The sequence below is a fragment of the Zootoca vivipara genome, chromosome Z1 (genome assembly GCF_965207765.1).
Source record: "Zootoca vivipara chromosome Z1, rZooViv2.hap1.1, whole genome shotgun sequence".
Classification (NCBI taxonomy): Eukaryota; Metazoa; Chordata; class Lepidosauria; order Squamata; family Lacertidae; genus Zootoca; species Zootoca vivipara.
In genome coordinates this window covers 15,352,333-15,370,064 of record NC_142583.1, presented here as the reverse complement: position 1 = coordinate 15,370,064, position 17,732 = coordinate 15,352,333, and the positions used below count along the sequence as shown (strand labels likewise).

At 40.8% G+C, this 17,732-nt stretch overlaps 1 protein-coding gene across 2 annotated transcripts in view; it reads right to left on the bottom strand.

Annotated features, from left to right (window-relative positions):
• The window catches only part of UBE2K (ubiquitin conjugating enzyme E2 K), a 31,378-nt gene that overhangs the window by 11,300 nt on the left and 2,346 nt on the right, over positions 1–17,732 (bottom strand). The window contains exon 2 of one of the 2 annotated variants that reach the window (XM_035111919.3): positions 434–527. The exons of the other annotated variant lie outside the window; for it this stretch is intronic. Coding sequence (XP_034967810.1) covers positions 434–527 — 94 coding nt within the window. The remainder of the gene's footprint in view (positions 1–433; positions 528–17,732) is intronic. 2 annotated transcript variants of the gene reach the window in all.

Genomic DNA, 17,732 nt, shown 5'->3' with positions numbered 1-17,732 from the left:
TCTATCAGATCAAATACACAAGTCATTACCAACTCCTGCAAATGTGCAGCCCAAAGTTTTCTAAAATATTATGTGCACAAACTAGCTTGAACAGATATATGCTACAAACAAAGAAGCAATCTTTATTTATCTTATGTGACTGCACAAAAAAAATGTAGTTCAATAACAGGCTTCAAGATGGGCCACAACATACCGTACCTTTCCATGTATAAGTCTGGTTTTTTAATTTAAAAATTATGTTCAAAATTGTGGGTCATCTTATACACGGATACAATTCCCCCCCCTTCTCAATTTGGAGTTCCCCAAAATAGGGTGCGTCTTATACATAGGGGTGTGTTATACACCGAAAAATACGGTAATTTCTTATAAATTTAGCTTCAAGTGATAAGACGTGTAAATGTACTATATGGCTTATACAAAAAATATTACTTGCCTTCATATGGTGTATCCGGAGGTCCTGCTATTTCTCCTCTTAGTTCTGTAAAATTTTCATCTACAAGATCTACTTTAATTTGATTTTTGCTTGTCTTAAAAATAAAAACAGAAAAATTACAATCAGATGCTAGTATGTACTGTATTTTCTTTTTTCTTAAATTTATAGTTTTAAAAATTCTGATAGCAGTTTTGCTGTAATAGTCAGTGCCTAGAGTCACACTGGAAGTCACATAACCCCAGTATTTAACAATTCCTAAAATACAATAATTTATTAAACATTAAAAGCTTCCCTAAACAGGGCTGCCTTCAGATGTCCTCTAAAAGCCTGGTAGTTGTTTTTTTCTTTGATATCTGGTGGGAGGGCGTTCCACAGGGTGGGTGCCACTACCGAGAAGGCCCTCTGCCTGGTTCCCTGTAACTTGGCTTCTCGCAGCAAGGGAACTGCCAGAAGGCTCTTGGCACTGGACCTCAGTATCCGGGCAGAATGATGGATGTGGAGACGCTCCTTCAGGTATACTGGGCCGAGGCCATTTAGGGCTTTAAAGGTCAGCACCAACACTTTGAATTGTGCTCGGAAACGTACTGGGAGCCAATGTAGGTCTTTCAAGACTGGTGTTATGTGGTCTCGGCGGCTGCTCCCAGTCATCAGTCTAGCTGCCGCATTATGGATTAATTGTAGTTTCCGGGTCACCTTCAAAGGTAGCCCCACATAGAGCGCATTGCAGTAGTCCAAGCAAGAGATAACTAGAGCATGCACCACTCTGGCGAGACAGTCCGCGGGCAGGTAGGGTCTCAGCCTGCGTACCAGATGGAGCTGATAAACAGCTGCCCTGGATACAGAATTAACCTTTGCCTCCATGGACAGCTGTGAGTCCAAAATGACTCCCAGGCTGTGCTCCTGGTCCTTCAGGGGCACAGTTACCCCATTCAGGACCAGGGAGTCCTCCACACCTGCCCGCCTCCTGTCCCCCACAAACAGTACTTCTGTCTTGTCAGGATTCAACCTCAATCTGTTAGCCGCCATCCAACCTCCAACCGCCTCCAGACATTCACACAGGACCTTCACCGCCTTCACTGGTTCTGATTCGAAAGAGGTAGAGCTGGGTATCATCCGCATACTGATGAACACCCAGACCAAACCCCCTGATCTCTCCCAGCGGGTGCATATAGATGTTAAAAAGCATGGGGGAGAGGAAAGAACCCTGAGGCACCCCACAAGTGAGAGCCCAGGGGTCTCTCTTATGTAGTTGTTAAAGTATGTTTGGGATTAGACACATTAAGAGCATGGAGCAGGTCCAGCAACATTTTTTAATTAGACTAAGGCTCCAAATCAGCTCAGTTAAACTGCTTTAATCTCACTCAAATCAATGGGATTAAAGTAATCTAACTGGGTGCAGACATGTTGATATTTAAATTGCCGAGTACTTAGATTATATGTGTACTGCATATTTATTAAACCACAAAAATATACATTAGAAACAATCAAATTACCAATGGGTGGCACATTTTTATTCTCCATGATCATTAGTTTTCAAACCTTGCAAAGCAGATTAAAAGCCTAATTCTAAGGAATAGTTCTAGAGTCTAGACCTTAACCTTGAGTCCCCATATGTTGTTGAACTGCAACTCCCATCATCCCTGGCCACTGGTCCTGCAAGCTAGGGATGATAGGAATTGTAGTCCAACAGTATATGGGGATCCAAGGTTGAGAAAAGCAGGTCTAGAATGATGATGATGTTGTTTAATTACAGAGTTAACAAAGAAATATAAATGTGGCAATGACAACTATTGAACTACCACTGGCTTTGAATAAAGACACTTGGCAAAAGCAGACAGTTCATGTTCAGCCACATCCTCCCACACTCTTAAGAGCATCCATCTCTCTACTATTTTATATATCACTACCAGCAAAGGTGGGTGGGAAGGTAGGGAACAGAAAGGAACCAGGAAAGAAAGAACCTATAGCAAACAGCATGCTAATAATCTGATGAGATTGAAATAAGATTTGTGTTTGAAACATCCATGTGTCTTAAAGAAGTACGGCAACCATGAGTATAAGCAAGTTACTTTTAAAAAAGGATGCCAAGTGTTCTCAGAATTTAACAACTACATACCGGTACTGCCACAATACCTTTAGGGATCAGTGTACAGTACTCTTCTGTAGACTTAAGGGGCTTTAGGAAGAAAATTTGCAAGCAGGATGGTAAAATATGTATTGCTGATCAATTTGATATGTCAAATATCACCAACTAAGCCATGTATTATTGAGCCACAGCCAAATATTATCAGATGTTCCAACTATTGTGTAGGAAATGGCAGCTTACTCTCTCTCTCTCTCTCTCTCCATCAATGTGCATAGTGCTTTACAGATACAAGCGGAAAGTCCCTACCCAGATGACTTAGCATACTATCTATGGTATAATTTGACACAGGGAGACCACAGAGGAAGTAGAGGCAGGTGGTGCAACCAAGCAATTTTGACCCCAGCCTTAACAGTATTACTTTTGTACGAATTCTTCTCTGAAGAACACAAAATCTCTCCCCATGTCACTGTATGCCTTATTAATTGCTTCTACATTCCTGATACAGAAAAACAAACAAACCCAAAACAGTTTGCCGACCCTGATAAAAAGAAATATTCTGCTGCCCTGATGCTAGACACACTACGAACAAATACCATTTTGCTGTAGAAAAGTTTAATATATGTGATAAGATGTATGAGAACCTGTAAATATGGACATGCCAAACCACCCCACCCCAGGTAAAAAAATCTTCCTAAAAATAAAAATGGAGATGAACGCCACAACCTCATAGTCACCTTTGACAGGACTTAACAGTCCAGGTGTTCTTTACCTTTTTCTTTTTCCCACGAGACGCTCCAAACAATGCAGGAGAAGCCTGTGCCATCATTTATCTATATGACACCATCATCCAGCGTTCAACACTGGCAAGAACTGCCTCATGGACTCTTTTCATATTGTCCAGGACTTCTCAAATTCTCTAATGGCACAGGAAGGAGCAGTAGGTCTTATGCTGCCATGGTAACCCAAGAACTTGCCCCAGTGATGTATGTTTTGTGAGAAAAAAATCAGCAGGGAAATTAGGGTACTCTGCAGTGAAACTTTTTTTGATGCCCTAAAGTGAGATCTAATTTAACATGAAAAAATTCCTTCAGTAGCACCTTAAAGACCAACTAAGTTTTTATTTTGGTATGAGCTTTCGTGTGCATGCACACGAAAGCTCATACCAAAATAAAAACTTAGTTGGTCTTTAAGGTGCTACTGAAGGAATTTTTTCATTTTACTTTGACCCAGACCAACACGGCTACCTACCTGTAACCTAATTTAACATGTTTATTTTACTTGAATTTAGTACGCAAAGCTAAAAACATTGAAGCTACCAAGCTTGCCTAATACTGTATTTTCAATTGGCATCCTTTGTTTGCTACTAATGAACTTAAACCTGGGAAGAAACTTATTGCACATCATTGACTAGGACTGAGTAAAGCATATAATTAGGCTGCAAATTAGCAAAAATCCACTGCTAGGATGAAGTTGTCTCTATTCCAAAAATTCGCTCTAAATTTATATCAACTTTAAAGCAAAACCAACTGTGATAAAGCCTCCCTATAAATAGACACACACGAAAGTGGCTTGGAGACAGTAAATTCAGTTTGCAATTCCTTTACAAAAGCGTATGAATCCAAGACATATAGGTATGTTTTTCCTTGACATAACTAGACTTGATGAACCAGCTTTATTTATTGGGGACTCAAAAATTTAACTTGCCACGCTTCCATAATGACATTGAATGGGAACCACCCAGCCATTACAGAATTCACACACCTGGTACCTGGGGACACTCTGCTGCTTTTGCTTACCCTGCCCTCTAACATCACTCCTGCCCACTCAAAGTTTCTACTTAGCTAAGGAAACTGGTTTTTCAAAACATGTTAATCAAGTCTTACTTCTTTAAAGCAACTATACTAGTTCATGCATACCTTGTGCAAACTATTGCATGATGGTGCAAACTATTTGCAGGACAAAAAGTTAATGGTTGAAGACCTCATTCTCTCCCTTCTAGTAGACTGTATTACAATTATACAATTCTCTAATTGTATAATTGAATTTTTTTATTCCAAAATATAACAGGTAAGCATTTCTTAAATATATATTTCACCTATGGAAAATACTGTCCTTGGAGAACTGGAAGAATGTACTATTCCTCTGAAAGATCTATCAAGGTTATAGTAGTATATTCAACTCCAAATGAGATACTTTGAAGTCTAGAGATGAAATTCTCTAAGGGCTCCTATGCTTAAACAGGGCAGAGTTTTAAATATGCATATCCTTCAATAAAGTCTTATCACCTGACCAAACTTACTAGAAAATGGTACTCAAACTGTAGCAGCAACACTAAATACAGTCATACCTCAGTTTACATCCGCTGCGCTTTGAGTACTCTCAGTTTGAGTACGCCGCGGACCCGGAAGTGTTTACTTCCGGGTTCCGCAGTGCGCGCATGTGCAGAAGTGCTCTATCAACACTTCGCGCGGAAGAAACGCTCCATTTAAGTACTGCTCAGGGAGCAAATGGCTCCACGGAACCAATTGCGTCCGTAAACTGAGGTACCACTGTAATACAACAGTTCTCTCTTAGCTTGGGACACCATTGATATTTGTTTGTTGTATATATAGACATAACACAAAGTTTTGTTCACATTCCTAACATGCATTACAGCCATGACTGGAAATGGGATTTTACCTGTGCTCATATTTAGATTCTATGTTACTATATGCAGAGCATCTAAATTCTTTCTGGCTGCACTCAGAAAATTAGCAAATAATCCAATGAAATGCTTTTGTACACACATTCATCCAAAAAAATGCTTATACAGTGGTGCCTCGGTTTACAAACTTAATCTGCTCCAGAAGTCCATTATTAAACCGAGGCACGCTTTCCCTAATGAGGCCTCCTACCGCCAGTGCCCTTCCACCATTCAGATTCCGTTCTTAGACTGAGGTAAAGTTCTCAAACCAGGACACTATTTCCGGTTTTGCAAAGTTCGTAAACTGAATCATTCTTACAGGACTGTTCTTAAACCGAGGTACCACTGTACAAGATGCATTTTTAACAATCCTTTTCCCTCCCAACAATTTCACTTCTAGGCATTTAGCCTAAAACACGCAAGGAGCCACAAAACCTCCCTCTAATAATGCAACTTCAAAAATAAGGAAAGGTGGAAGAAAAATATATGCCACTGAAAATGTGCTATAGTCCGGTTCCGGTTTCCGCCTGCAGGAATGGCGGACCTGTTTTCCATCTCTCTGACCTTTGTAAGGAATTTGGCGGTTGCTAGGGGAGTAAATGGCAACCCCCTACCCTCTCCGGGGGTTACGGAGAGGGGCCGCTGGCCCGCGATGCCCCCAGACCCACTCCGACTGTTTTTGGAGTGGGGGGAGCTTGGGCTGAGCACTTACAAGGGCCAGGACTCCCGGACGCTAATCTGCATGGCGGGGATTTCCATGGTTAAAGAAGATAATTAGGCTTAAATCTATGGACATACTTCGGAAGGAGGGAAAGAAGCGCTGTTTACTGCTGAGAAATTTATGCTGCCGAGTGAGAGGAGTCAAAGATTGTACTGCATCTGGAAGAAGGATTGATGGGGACGGAGCGATAAGGGGAGTGAGTTTTTATTTTATTTTTTTTTTCTTCATATTGTTGCCTCGTACCTTCCCGGACGCGATGTCCTGGCTTGTTTGGAGTGAAAGAGAAGCAAAAGACTGTGTGAGTTGAACCTTATAACTGTTGTTACTGAGCATATTTTTTTAAAGATGTGGAGTTGCCGATGAGAAAAGCCCCCCCCCTAGTCGGACGGAAGGAGTTCTGAATGCGTTCGGAGGATTTATGAGCTGTGACGCACTTTAAATTGGAGCAGCGACCTGAAGCTAAGTTCAGCTATAGGGCAAGGAGATCCATTAATTTACCAAGAGTCTATGGTTTGATGTTTGGGTCTCCTGCCTGGAAAAGCTGTAAATTCTATAATGATCGTAAATCTTCATGGCTATGAGAGAAAGCGAAAGTGATTTGAGCTTTTTAAGATGGCGCTACTTCGAATTGCTTCAACGCAACAGGAGCTCCATTAAGAAGATTTATGGGGAGGCTGGACTGATTAACTCACACAGGAGAAAGAACATCTGTGAGACTTTGTTTGATATTTATATCAGCAGCTGGGAAACAATCGTGAAAGTGGAAAACATCTATGTGACTGTAAGGGGAAGATCTGGATTATTATGAACTTGAAGGACGATTTGAACTTTAGAAAAAAGACGGCAGTGGACAGTTGCGAGGAATTCCCAATTTCTTGAAGCATGGGAACCCAAATAAAAAATTCTTTAGATGATTTGGCATAACATTCGGTCTGATTGATATATATATGTGTATAATTTGAAATATTGAATGTGATATAATTGGTTTTAATTGGAAAATTAATAAAAATATTTTTTTTAAAAAAAAGAAAATGTGCTATAGTCAAGCTATTTTTAGACCTATGTATAGATGGAGAGGACCCAGGTGGCGCTGTGGGTTAAACCACTGAGCCTAGGGCTTGCTGATCAGAAGGTCAGTGGTTCGAATCCCTGTGACGGGGTGAGCTCCCATTGGACCTAATGGTCAGGGGTCCCTTTACCTTTACAGATGGATACCTCAATGTGATGTAGATTCACAACATCAATGATTAATAATAGACTTTGCTACTTCACTATTAAGATACATTTTGCCTTTATCAGCTTGAATTAAGCTACTAGTAACATTAATGATATTAGCATCAAAGGGGAAGACATTCATTTAATAGTTAACTTTAGGGTTGATTGAAAATGTCCAGTACAGTTTGCAAGTGCTCTTCATTGCATAAAGCACTACAAATGAATATTTAGAACAGAGCAAACATTTTACTTTTTCTATTATGCACTTGCTGGAGAAAAAGTTAGTGACTCTCAGCACCTCACAAAGACAGGCTACAAACTTGCTCTAACGTTACGGTCTCATAAGACTTAAGGTGCTATCTTTCAGAAAAGTAAATATATTTTTTGTAGACAAGACTGTCTAATTATTAAATCACAAAATTTACTAGCTCAAATGTCCACACTGTGCCACAAATTTTCCTTCAATTCTTTTGTATGCTAAATACTTCCAATTTTTCACCAATATGCACAATGTTGAAGTACTAAAGGTAAAGGGACCCCTGACCATTAGGTCCAGTCGTGGACAACTCTGTCGCGGAAGACTCTGGGGTAGTGGCGCTCATCTCGCTTTACTGGCTGAGGGAGCCAGCGTACAGCTTCCGGGTCATGTGGCCAGCATGACTAAGCCGCTTCTGGCGAACCAGAGCAGCGCACAGAAATGGTGTTTACCTTCCCGCCGGAGCAGTGCCTATTTATCTTCTTCCACTGTATGCTTTCGAACTGCTAGGTTGGCAGGAGCAGGGACCGAGCAATGGAAGCTCACCCCGTCGTAGGGATTCAAACTGCCAACCTTCTGATCGGCAAGCCCTAGGCTCTGTGGTTTAATCCACAGCGTCACCCTATGTATACATACCATGTATCTACTAACCATAGTTAACATGGAGCTACAGAATCATAGAATTGTGGTGTTGGACAGGACCACAAGGATCATCTAGTTCAGCCCCCTGCAATGCAGGAATCTTTTGCTGTTCCAGCTAAGTTGCAATAGTTATTGAGTTATGGACTGCAATTGTGAATCCACATATACACTGAAGGTGTATGGAACATAATTGTTCAGAGAAGCAGCATTCCAAAAGACTTAGAATATCGAGAGAGACATCCAATAATGTCTGCCCATGTGCACAATGGGATTTCCAGTTTCTCTCCCCACACCCTGCAATCTGTCCTCCCAAATTCTGTTTTAGGGTTCCCCAATTGTCCTGAGGAGATTTGGGGGGGTACGCAGAAGGATTTCAGGGGAGGAGAAACAGATGCCTGCTCAGACTACACTAAATCTCACCCATTGTGTTTTATGTTTGGGGAGGAGGGGAAGAGATGCTTAAGCCAAGAAACTCTTCTCCCGCAAGCTCTATATAACATCCTAAGTTGTCAACTGTATTCTTGGAACAAGCAAGGAGATTGCATTAAGTCCAGGAGCACACGGAGACTGTGGCCTTGGTTTGCAATAGGCTCCTTTCCTTAACCAGTTAAGCAATTATAAAGAACATAATTTAAGTCAACACTCCCCTCCAGTGACTATTTTAAAAAGTCATTTTCTGTGTTATTTATTTATGCTACCTTGTTTTCCACCTCCAATGAGATATTTATATATAGCTAGCCTATACCCTCCAGGCTTTTTACACATTAGCACAAGTCTCGTTGGCCAGGCCAACTGGCTTTCCAACTGAAAAGTCTAGCTGACAATGGGCTTTAGCAGATTCATAAAGTACATAAAAGGAGAAGAAAACAGAACTGTATTCCTTTTCCCCATCCAATGTTTAAGGAAAAAGTAAAACAAAAAATGCACTGTTTTTCACATCCTAAGGCATTTCCCAATCTTCCATAAATTTGTGAATAACCTAACTGGCTCACTATCCCTAATTACCTAACAGAAAGTATAATTGTGCAGTAAGCAAATATAAAGCTTGCAGGTAGGGAAGAAACACAACTATTCAAAGCATTTATTCCTGTAAAAAAAACGAAGTAGTTAAAATCTAAGCCATTTTGTTCTTTTTCCTTCCAGAGCTTGGGGCCAGGTTCTTCTCTGCCTTCACAACCTTTTGACAGATATATTAGCCAGCAAACTGAACACCAAGTCTGTCGTTTGTTTTTCCCCTCCACCCATTACAGGCCAGGTGTCTGCCTTTAAATAAAATTTTAAAATTAAGGGCAATGTGAACATTCATTACTTGCAACTTTGCCACCCTACTGGTACAAAAAAGGGCACTAATAATGTGCTTTACAAGCAAACAAAAACTGTTCCGGAAAGTTTGAGAGACCTGGCCCTGTGACACTGAAGGGGTCAACCAATCAGGACTCTTCAGGGCCAGTTTCTGCTGCAAACAGAAATAACTGATTTACCCTAGATAAAGTTGCAAAAAAGCAGCAACAACCCAACTTGAATTTTTGTTTGTTTGTATGCAGTCACAATGTCTTGAAATCCCTTTCTCCTTATCATCTCAGTTCACTTTCTAACTGCAAAGCTAACCCTAATATAGAGTGCCCTTATTTAAAAGTATAATGCAAAACATCCTGATTTTACAACCTTCTTGACCTGCAACACAGAAAACATTCATTTGCATTATCCTTCAAAGTGTAAGCAGCTATTTCTGAGCTGCCCAGTATCCCCTCCCAAATGACTGAAGAAAGTTATCTAGTTCTGAAAGACCTTCTGAAAACGTATGTGTATTATTAGTATTTTTGTTATTGTTATTATTTTAATTTATAAATTGCTTCTCATGAGGTATTCTGAAGCAATTTATAATGTTTTAAGATTCATGTAGCATGCAGCTTATGGGGCAGACTGAAAAAAACATGGTACTGCTTTATATAAAGGAAAGCAGGAGAGAAAAATGAAGTAAATAATTATTGTTCTATGTATTTAAAATGCTTATATACCGTCAATTACTTACAAATATTAAAGTGATCTTCAAAACATAAAAATAATCATGCAATGAATAAAAGCATAGACCAACACAATAATAGTACCTAACATCCAGTGACCAAACAAGTGTACCGGTACTAGTATCCGTGATCAGGAACAACTGGATGAACACGAGCTTAACTCATGCCAAAAACATAAAGCAGATTTTATGGGCTATATACTCCCACTGACCACAAAAAGTGGTCAATGATTTCAAAAAGTATAGAACTATCAGAAGAGTCTCCTTTAATGATTTCAGTCACTAGGTGGGGGGGGGCAGATAAAATTTTAAAAACTGAGAATGAGTCAGACCTCTGAGGTCCTTCCTCAGGGACTTTCAAATACTGTCTCCACTTCCCTTCTACAGACAACTCCACAACACAACTGCTATGAGGTTGAGAAATAATCACTCAATGTGACTCTATGAAACCAACTCTGCAGGTAGCACACACAGTGCCTCCTATACTGAATCCATGGAGTTCAACCAGGAGGATACCTTGGGCGACAGTCTTAAATTGCAAAGAATTATCCAGCAGAAGTAATTGCATGGGTAGGTAAACTAAGGCCCGGGGGCCAGATCCGGCCCAATCACCTTCTAAATCTGGCCTGCAGACAGTCAGGGAATCAGTGTGCTTTTACATGAGTAGAATGTGTCCTTTTATTTAAAATGCATCTCTGGGTTATTTGTGGGGCGTAGGAATCCATTCACCCCCCATATATATATATATATATATATATATATATATATAGTTCGCCCCCCCCACAAGGTCTGGGGGACAGTGGACTGGCCCCCCTGCTGAAAGTTTGCTAACCCCCTGAGTAATAGGGTCATGTCCCCGTCCCCGTCCCCTGTGCTGTTCTTGAAAAAGGCAATCAAGTCCTCCTTGGTCCCAAAACATGGTCTCAAACCAGATTAGAATGCGTCTAGATCAGGTGTGGGGAGCTTGTGGTCCTGCAAAGGTTACTGAACTGGAGCTTCTATCATCCTGGCCACAACGCGAAGTCACGGGTTCCTGATACATTCGAACAGGACCAGAGAGTGCTACAATAAATAGCCACACCCTTTTACTTTGGTCATAGGCTGAGCAACAGCAAAGTGATTACTGTAAGAAGAAGCAGGACCTTAAGCACCTTCACTATGGACCACAGCAAAGTTTCCAGACTCACCACAAATTCCTGCTATGCCTCTTGTCTCACCAATGCTACATGCTTCCTAGCCATATTACAAACAGAAACGGTACCGACCAGCCTAATAAAGTTGCTCAAAGTAAAATTAATAGTTTAATTCCTAAAGCAGAGGTTTTTAACATCCACAGCTCCCTTGACCAACTGCATTCTTTCTGCAGCACCCCTCTGGGGCTCAGGAGCCCAGTTATGTCACCCCTTGTCTGCAGAGCTTGCAACCCCTCACCCTTTTCGAACACCATCCCTTGTGGTGTGTTCCCTCAGCCTCCCCTCCCCTCTGATGCAAGAGGGCATCAGAGGTGGGAGGAAAGGAAAGAGGGTTGCCCGCAGCACCCCTGACCATCATTCAAGGTACCCCAGTACCCAATAAGTACTAAGTAGGAGGATCTTTATCCTGTTTTCAAAACACCTTAGTTCCTTTAAGCCCACAAAAATCTAGGTGTGGGCAAACTATGAACTGCCTCTAGAGTACTAGGAGCTGTTGCAATGAAACATATCTGTTGCATTTTTTGCATCATCCTAATTCATGCAGTGTCTGAACATGGACACTAATTTGGGTATTAGAATCAGAAATAGTAAGCAAATAATTGGCGTGATCTGTTTTGAGCACTCTTTGTATAATAACTGTCACTATACCATATCATTTCTCCACTGCCAGTAATATTTTGAATAGCCTTTATTGGTCCAATGTGAAGTCTATTATAAAAACCTTTAGAGCACTTCTATTTTATGTCTATTCACACCACTAATAAATTAAACAGAAGCTTCTCAACTACACTATTAGTATTATTAATAATATTTATTAATTAAGTTTGTATGTCACCCTTCAACTGAAGATCCTGGGGCAGTTCACAAGTACAGACAAATACAAATTTAGAATACAAAAAAATAAAAATAAAGCAAAAACAAACCAATAACCCCTCCTCCCACAAACACATTTAAAAAGCCATAGAATGTTAATCAGCCGAACCTGGTTAAAGAGAAATGTTTTTGCCTGGCAGCAAAGATATGTAATGAAGGTGTCAGGCGAGCCTCCCTGGGGAGAACATTCCACAAAAGGGGAGCCACTGCAGAAAAAGCCTTGATTCAACTACAGTAGTACCCGATTCAACAAGTCCTATACACATGCAACTAACAGTAGGTACACCAGTTAGGAAAGCCATATTCCAAATCTCCAAACTGTTTTGTGTAACACATACACAAACCCCATAGAGAACCAATACATGGAGTCTCTTAAGAAAAAAGAGAGAACACCCAATAAGCCCATGTTCACACCTGGATCTGTTGCATACCATACATGCTGCTGGATTGTGGTTACAACTGAAGCTTTTGGGCAAGTAGTACAAATGTTTAATTAAAACTAGTATAAACATTTAACCAAATGACACACAGGATAGATTTTTAAAACAGCATGTTTCATAATATTTGGCATGGCAATATATCAACACCCCTGTTGTTGTGTACTATAAAGTAACAGTTGTAACAATATGTTAAAGGTAAATGAAAATGTTTCAGTTTTAGACCCCCTAAATTGTAGCAGTTTCCAGAACATAACCCTGTCTGTCTCTACTGCACATAGTTCCATCCTTATCTTAGGCATCCTATTATATCCGTATATAGTATTCTTCTTTAACTCTGTGTAGATAAGCATAGGCTTATATTGTCATTTTTTATTTTTAAAAAAACAAAAATAAAAAAACTGAATCAGTGGCTCTGTACCACCTGCAATTTATTTTCTATAAATATGGGTGTTTCCTTCATATCTTATGAAAAATAAAATAAGTAGCTCTACTAAGTATCAACCCTTGTTGTTGGAATATTGTGAGCCCTTAAAGGGTAAAGGTAAAGGGACCCCTGACCATTAGGTCCAGTCGTGGCCGACTCTGAGGTTGTGGCGCTCATCTCGCGTTACGGCGTACAGCTTCCAGGTCATGTGGCCAGCATGACAAAGCCGCTTTTGGCGAACCAGAGCAGCACACGGAAACGCCGTTTACCTTCCCGCTGTAGCAGTACCTATTTATCTACTTGCACTTTGACGTGCTTTCAAACTGCTAGGTTGGCAGGAGCTGGGACCGAGCAGTAGGAGCTCACCCTGTCGCGGGGATTCGAACCGCCGACCTTCTGATCGGCAAGCTCTAGGCTCTGTGGTTTAACCCACAGCGCCACCCACGTCCCCTATTGTGAGCCCTTAGTGACACATAAACATGGGTTGCAAGGAACAAAATTTATGGTTTTAGCTACTGTGATTAAGAGTATTGTACATTTTTTTAAAAAGTGGCTTTCAAAGTGTGTTGCAGGGAACACTGGTCTTGCAAAAAGGTAATCAACTCATTTAAAAGATCAATTACATCAGGCAAGCTTTTCTAAAAGCTCATCATTATTATTATATTTACCTGCAATCTGAAACTTGAGCATATTTTAGAATGGATGGGCAACCTGCTGCTCTTAGCCCAATTCCATCCAGTACTTGACCCAATTGCATAAGAGTAAAAAGGACAGGAGGGGAAATGGGGCAGCAGAAAGAATGTGTTCAAAAGGGGCAGTGCAAAGAGAGATAAAAGGGGTGGCCCTCCCACTTTTAATTCTTGTCCCATCTACTATTAGCATGCTGCCAACAGACTACCAAGGGAATGCAGCCCTTGACATGAGGTTACCACCCCTGCTCTCAATTGATGTGGGGTAACAATGAACCCTAGCTATATACTCCAGTCTAGAACATGCTCCAGAAACCTACAGTATGTGTACATTCCATGGAAATCGCACAGGCAACCTGACCTTCAACTAATTCCACTTTGTGCTAAAAATTATTTAGGTGCTCTGGTGCAATGATTCAAGAAGTAGGTATGAGGTATTTCCAGTGTTCGAAACTCCCATTGTTCTAGGTGCATTTTGCAACAGAATTTCATTAGTGCAAGCAGTTTCTGAGCTCTGGGAACAGTACTGTGTCTAAGATTTCAGATTAAAACTGCAAAGTGGAAGGAAAGGAGGACCTTTTTCTGCCTCCCCACTTCCAGCTACTCTCTGAAGACTGGAGAAGAGACCCTCTCAATAATATTAAGGGGGTGGGGCAGGGGAAGGACTAGACCATGTGAAAAATGAACACAATATTTTAGCTGCAGTTCATTCATTTTCAGGTTTGTATTCTTGCTATAAAAAGCATGCCTATACATTCTGTTGCAGCGCCTATAACCTAGGTTTAAGGTGCTATGTAGCTCCTAGCTTTCTAACATTGGGTATTTCTGCCCCACCTAATGATGTTTTTGCTACGGAACGCCACAAATTCCCATCCTGTCACTTGGTAGAAGAGAAAAGGGGCAGGATCCTTTTCTGCTTTGCTGAGTCACACTTTTTCCTCCTGTCACCTGGCAGCAACTATTACATCAGACTACAGCAAGAGAGGGAAGATGGGGTTGGGGAACACTTCCATCAGGGCAGCTGGGAGAGCAACATTTGACTCAGGGATGAACTTTTCCCATCCCAGCTGGACATTACAAGAACCTGTAACTAAGAACTGGTACCTGAATTTGCTTATTTCCTCCTCCCTCCCAATTAATTTTCATTTTGCTTCATGTCTTTTGGACTTTTAAGCATGAAGGGAGGTAATGCCTTGTTTTTATTATCTTTAAAAGACAGTATGGCAGCCTTTTTCTTTTTTTGCTGAAGAGCAGGATAACAATTCTTCAAATAAATACCTGCTCCCATATGAACTCCTTTTGTGTTAAAATCTTCACTTAAGGCTCTGCTTCAGGTGTTCCTGCTGCCAGAGATGAGCTGGATAGCTATGGAACCCAATTATGGGACACCCTACTTAGGTTTGTTAGGTGCCAGTTCTGCTTTCTTTTGGGCAAAAATAACAAATGTTTTATTTGCACAAGTTTTTCAGATTAGTTTTTTTATCCATAAATAAGATTCTATTATACCGGCTGTTTTGTCTTTTTGTTTTTAATTGCAATATATTATATTTTTAAGCATAAATTTAAGACATCATAGAGGGGGGGCAGTATTAGTGGAAAGATGTGATAGGTTTTACATTTTCTAAAAATACCTAAACCTTTTTAATAATAATTAAAAAAAACCAACTAACCACACTCATCATAAAAATTGAGTTTTTCATTCTCTATATAAAACAAGAACAGATATTACACATTCTTGCCAAAAATCAGTATGAATTATATTACATTTAGTAAACCAGTCCATTTTCCAGCCACTTTGGATATCCACCAAACCATTTATATAATTCAAATGTTACAGTTCATGTATGCCCTGTGCAAGTGGAAACTTACTGTGGAAAGGAGCTAAAATGTTCATAAGGGGTTGTATACAAATGGTGGTCCTATGCTGACTGAAAAATCTTTCATTCAGAACAATGGGGATTGAGGCAATCTTCAGTAATTCCTTTCCTTGCCTCATTTCTGCTTCCAGAGGGTTGTGAGACCCTTTTGTACAGGGGTCGGCAAGGCTTACCGGGCATGGGATGGATCACTCCCACGGAGATCCTCCGTGGGCCGGACCAGTGCAGCACGACACTGGAAATCGCTTCTGCACATGCCCGGATGCCTGCACAGAAGTGATTTCCGGCATCTGGGCATGCGCAGAAGCAATTTCTGGCACCGCAGACATGCTCAGAAATGATTTCCGGAGCTGTGGAAGAGAGTCCCTGCGCTGCACTTAGTCAGTTTAGCACAGTGTGTGGGGACTCACCGAGCAGGCAGCTCGGTTCGGGGGCGGCTCGTGGGCCAGTTAAGTGACCCTCATGGGCCACTTCCAGCCCATGGGCCTTAGGTTGCTGACCTCTGCTTTAGAACAGCATGGAGGGAGAAAAATGCTGAAGATCACCTTGATCTGTTCCTGGACACCAACTGGATACAATTCTAGATATGAAGACATGATGTTGCATATTCATGCATTTTGCAATTGCCTCACAAGCTAGCTTAGAATAAAATCAATTGGAGTTCCATGTGCAAAACAGCTGTAAAAGCAGTCCATCAGATTTTCTAGGCTACTTTTAGGCATTAGTGTCTTCCCTTTGTTGTAACAGTTTATTTGAAATATCTAACACCAAGACCTACAAGAGATAATTTCTTATATATCCTCAAAGTTTCCATCATCTTGGTTTTCTTAGTTTGAAATATTAGACCATATTTCAGAATAATAACTACGGATTACTACTTTTAAGAATATAATATCGCATCACCACAAATAAAAGAATAGGGACAGTATGGTAGTCTGAACCCATTTTGGTAACATTTACACAATACTGGGTGTTGAGGAAGGGCAGAATTAGTTATGATAACAATTATAAATTTGGCACATGGTCTGGACCGAAGTGTGGGGTAATGAATAAAGAACTGTGGTTGGACAAGGGAAAAAAATCTAGGTGATATCTGTTGTTTAGTCGTTTAGTCGTGTCCGACTCTTCGTGACTCCATGGACCATAGCACGCCAGGCACTCCTGTCTTCCACTGCCTCCCGCAGTTTGGTCAAATTCATGTTTGTAGCTTCAAGAACACTGTCCAGCCATCTTGTCCTCTGTTGTCCCCTGCTCCTTGTGCCCTATCTAACTACATCTTATTTGGAGCAGACACACTGAAATCAATGAACTTAAGTTACAGTACCTAAATCCATTGGTTTCAACGGGTCTAACTCCCAATATGACTAATGTACAATTGTGTACGTTTCCGAGCACAAATCAAAGTGTTGGTGCTGACCTTTAAAGCCCTAAACGGCCTCGGTCCTATATACCTGAAGGAGCGTCTCCGCCCTCATTGTTCAGCCCGGACACAGATCCAGCGCCGAGGGCCTTCTGGCGGTTCCCTCACTGCGAGAAGCAAAGCTACAGGGAACCTGTGGAATGCCCTCCCATTGGAGGTCAAGGAGATAAACAACTACCTGACATTTAGAAAACACCTAAAGGCAGTCCTGTTTAGGGAAGTTTTTAATCTGTGATAGTTTAATGTATTTTTGTATTTGTTGGAAGCCGCCCACAGTGGCGGGGGAAACCCAGCCAGATGGGCGGGGTATAAATAATAATAATATTATCAATCATACCAACACTGAAATATTCCAATTCATTATTATTTGTAGCACAGCATAAGAGAGCTTCTGAATACAATTCACTGACAGGCAATATACTTATAGCACTGCTTATTATATAACATCAACAGATCACTAATATCAAACTTGCTCCTCAACGCACAACTGTTTTTTGTTAGCATAGGAAGCATGCAGGAAATGCTGTGGACATGATGCAGCCAGAATTAGGAACATGTGTGTCCACAACTTTTGGCATTAGAGTGAAGTATATACCAGTATCTACTTAAAACAGTCTACTAAAGTAGACTGAGATTTTTGTTTCTGTATGCTGTCATTGCTATCCTCAGACTTATATATCTAAAGACATAATGATACGTAGATAGATACCCAAAAAGGTTTACAACTAAAATATTTTAAGTGTAAACATAATAAATG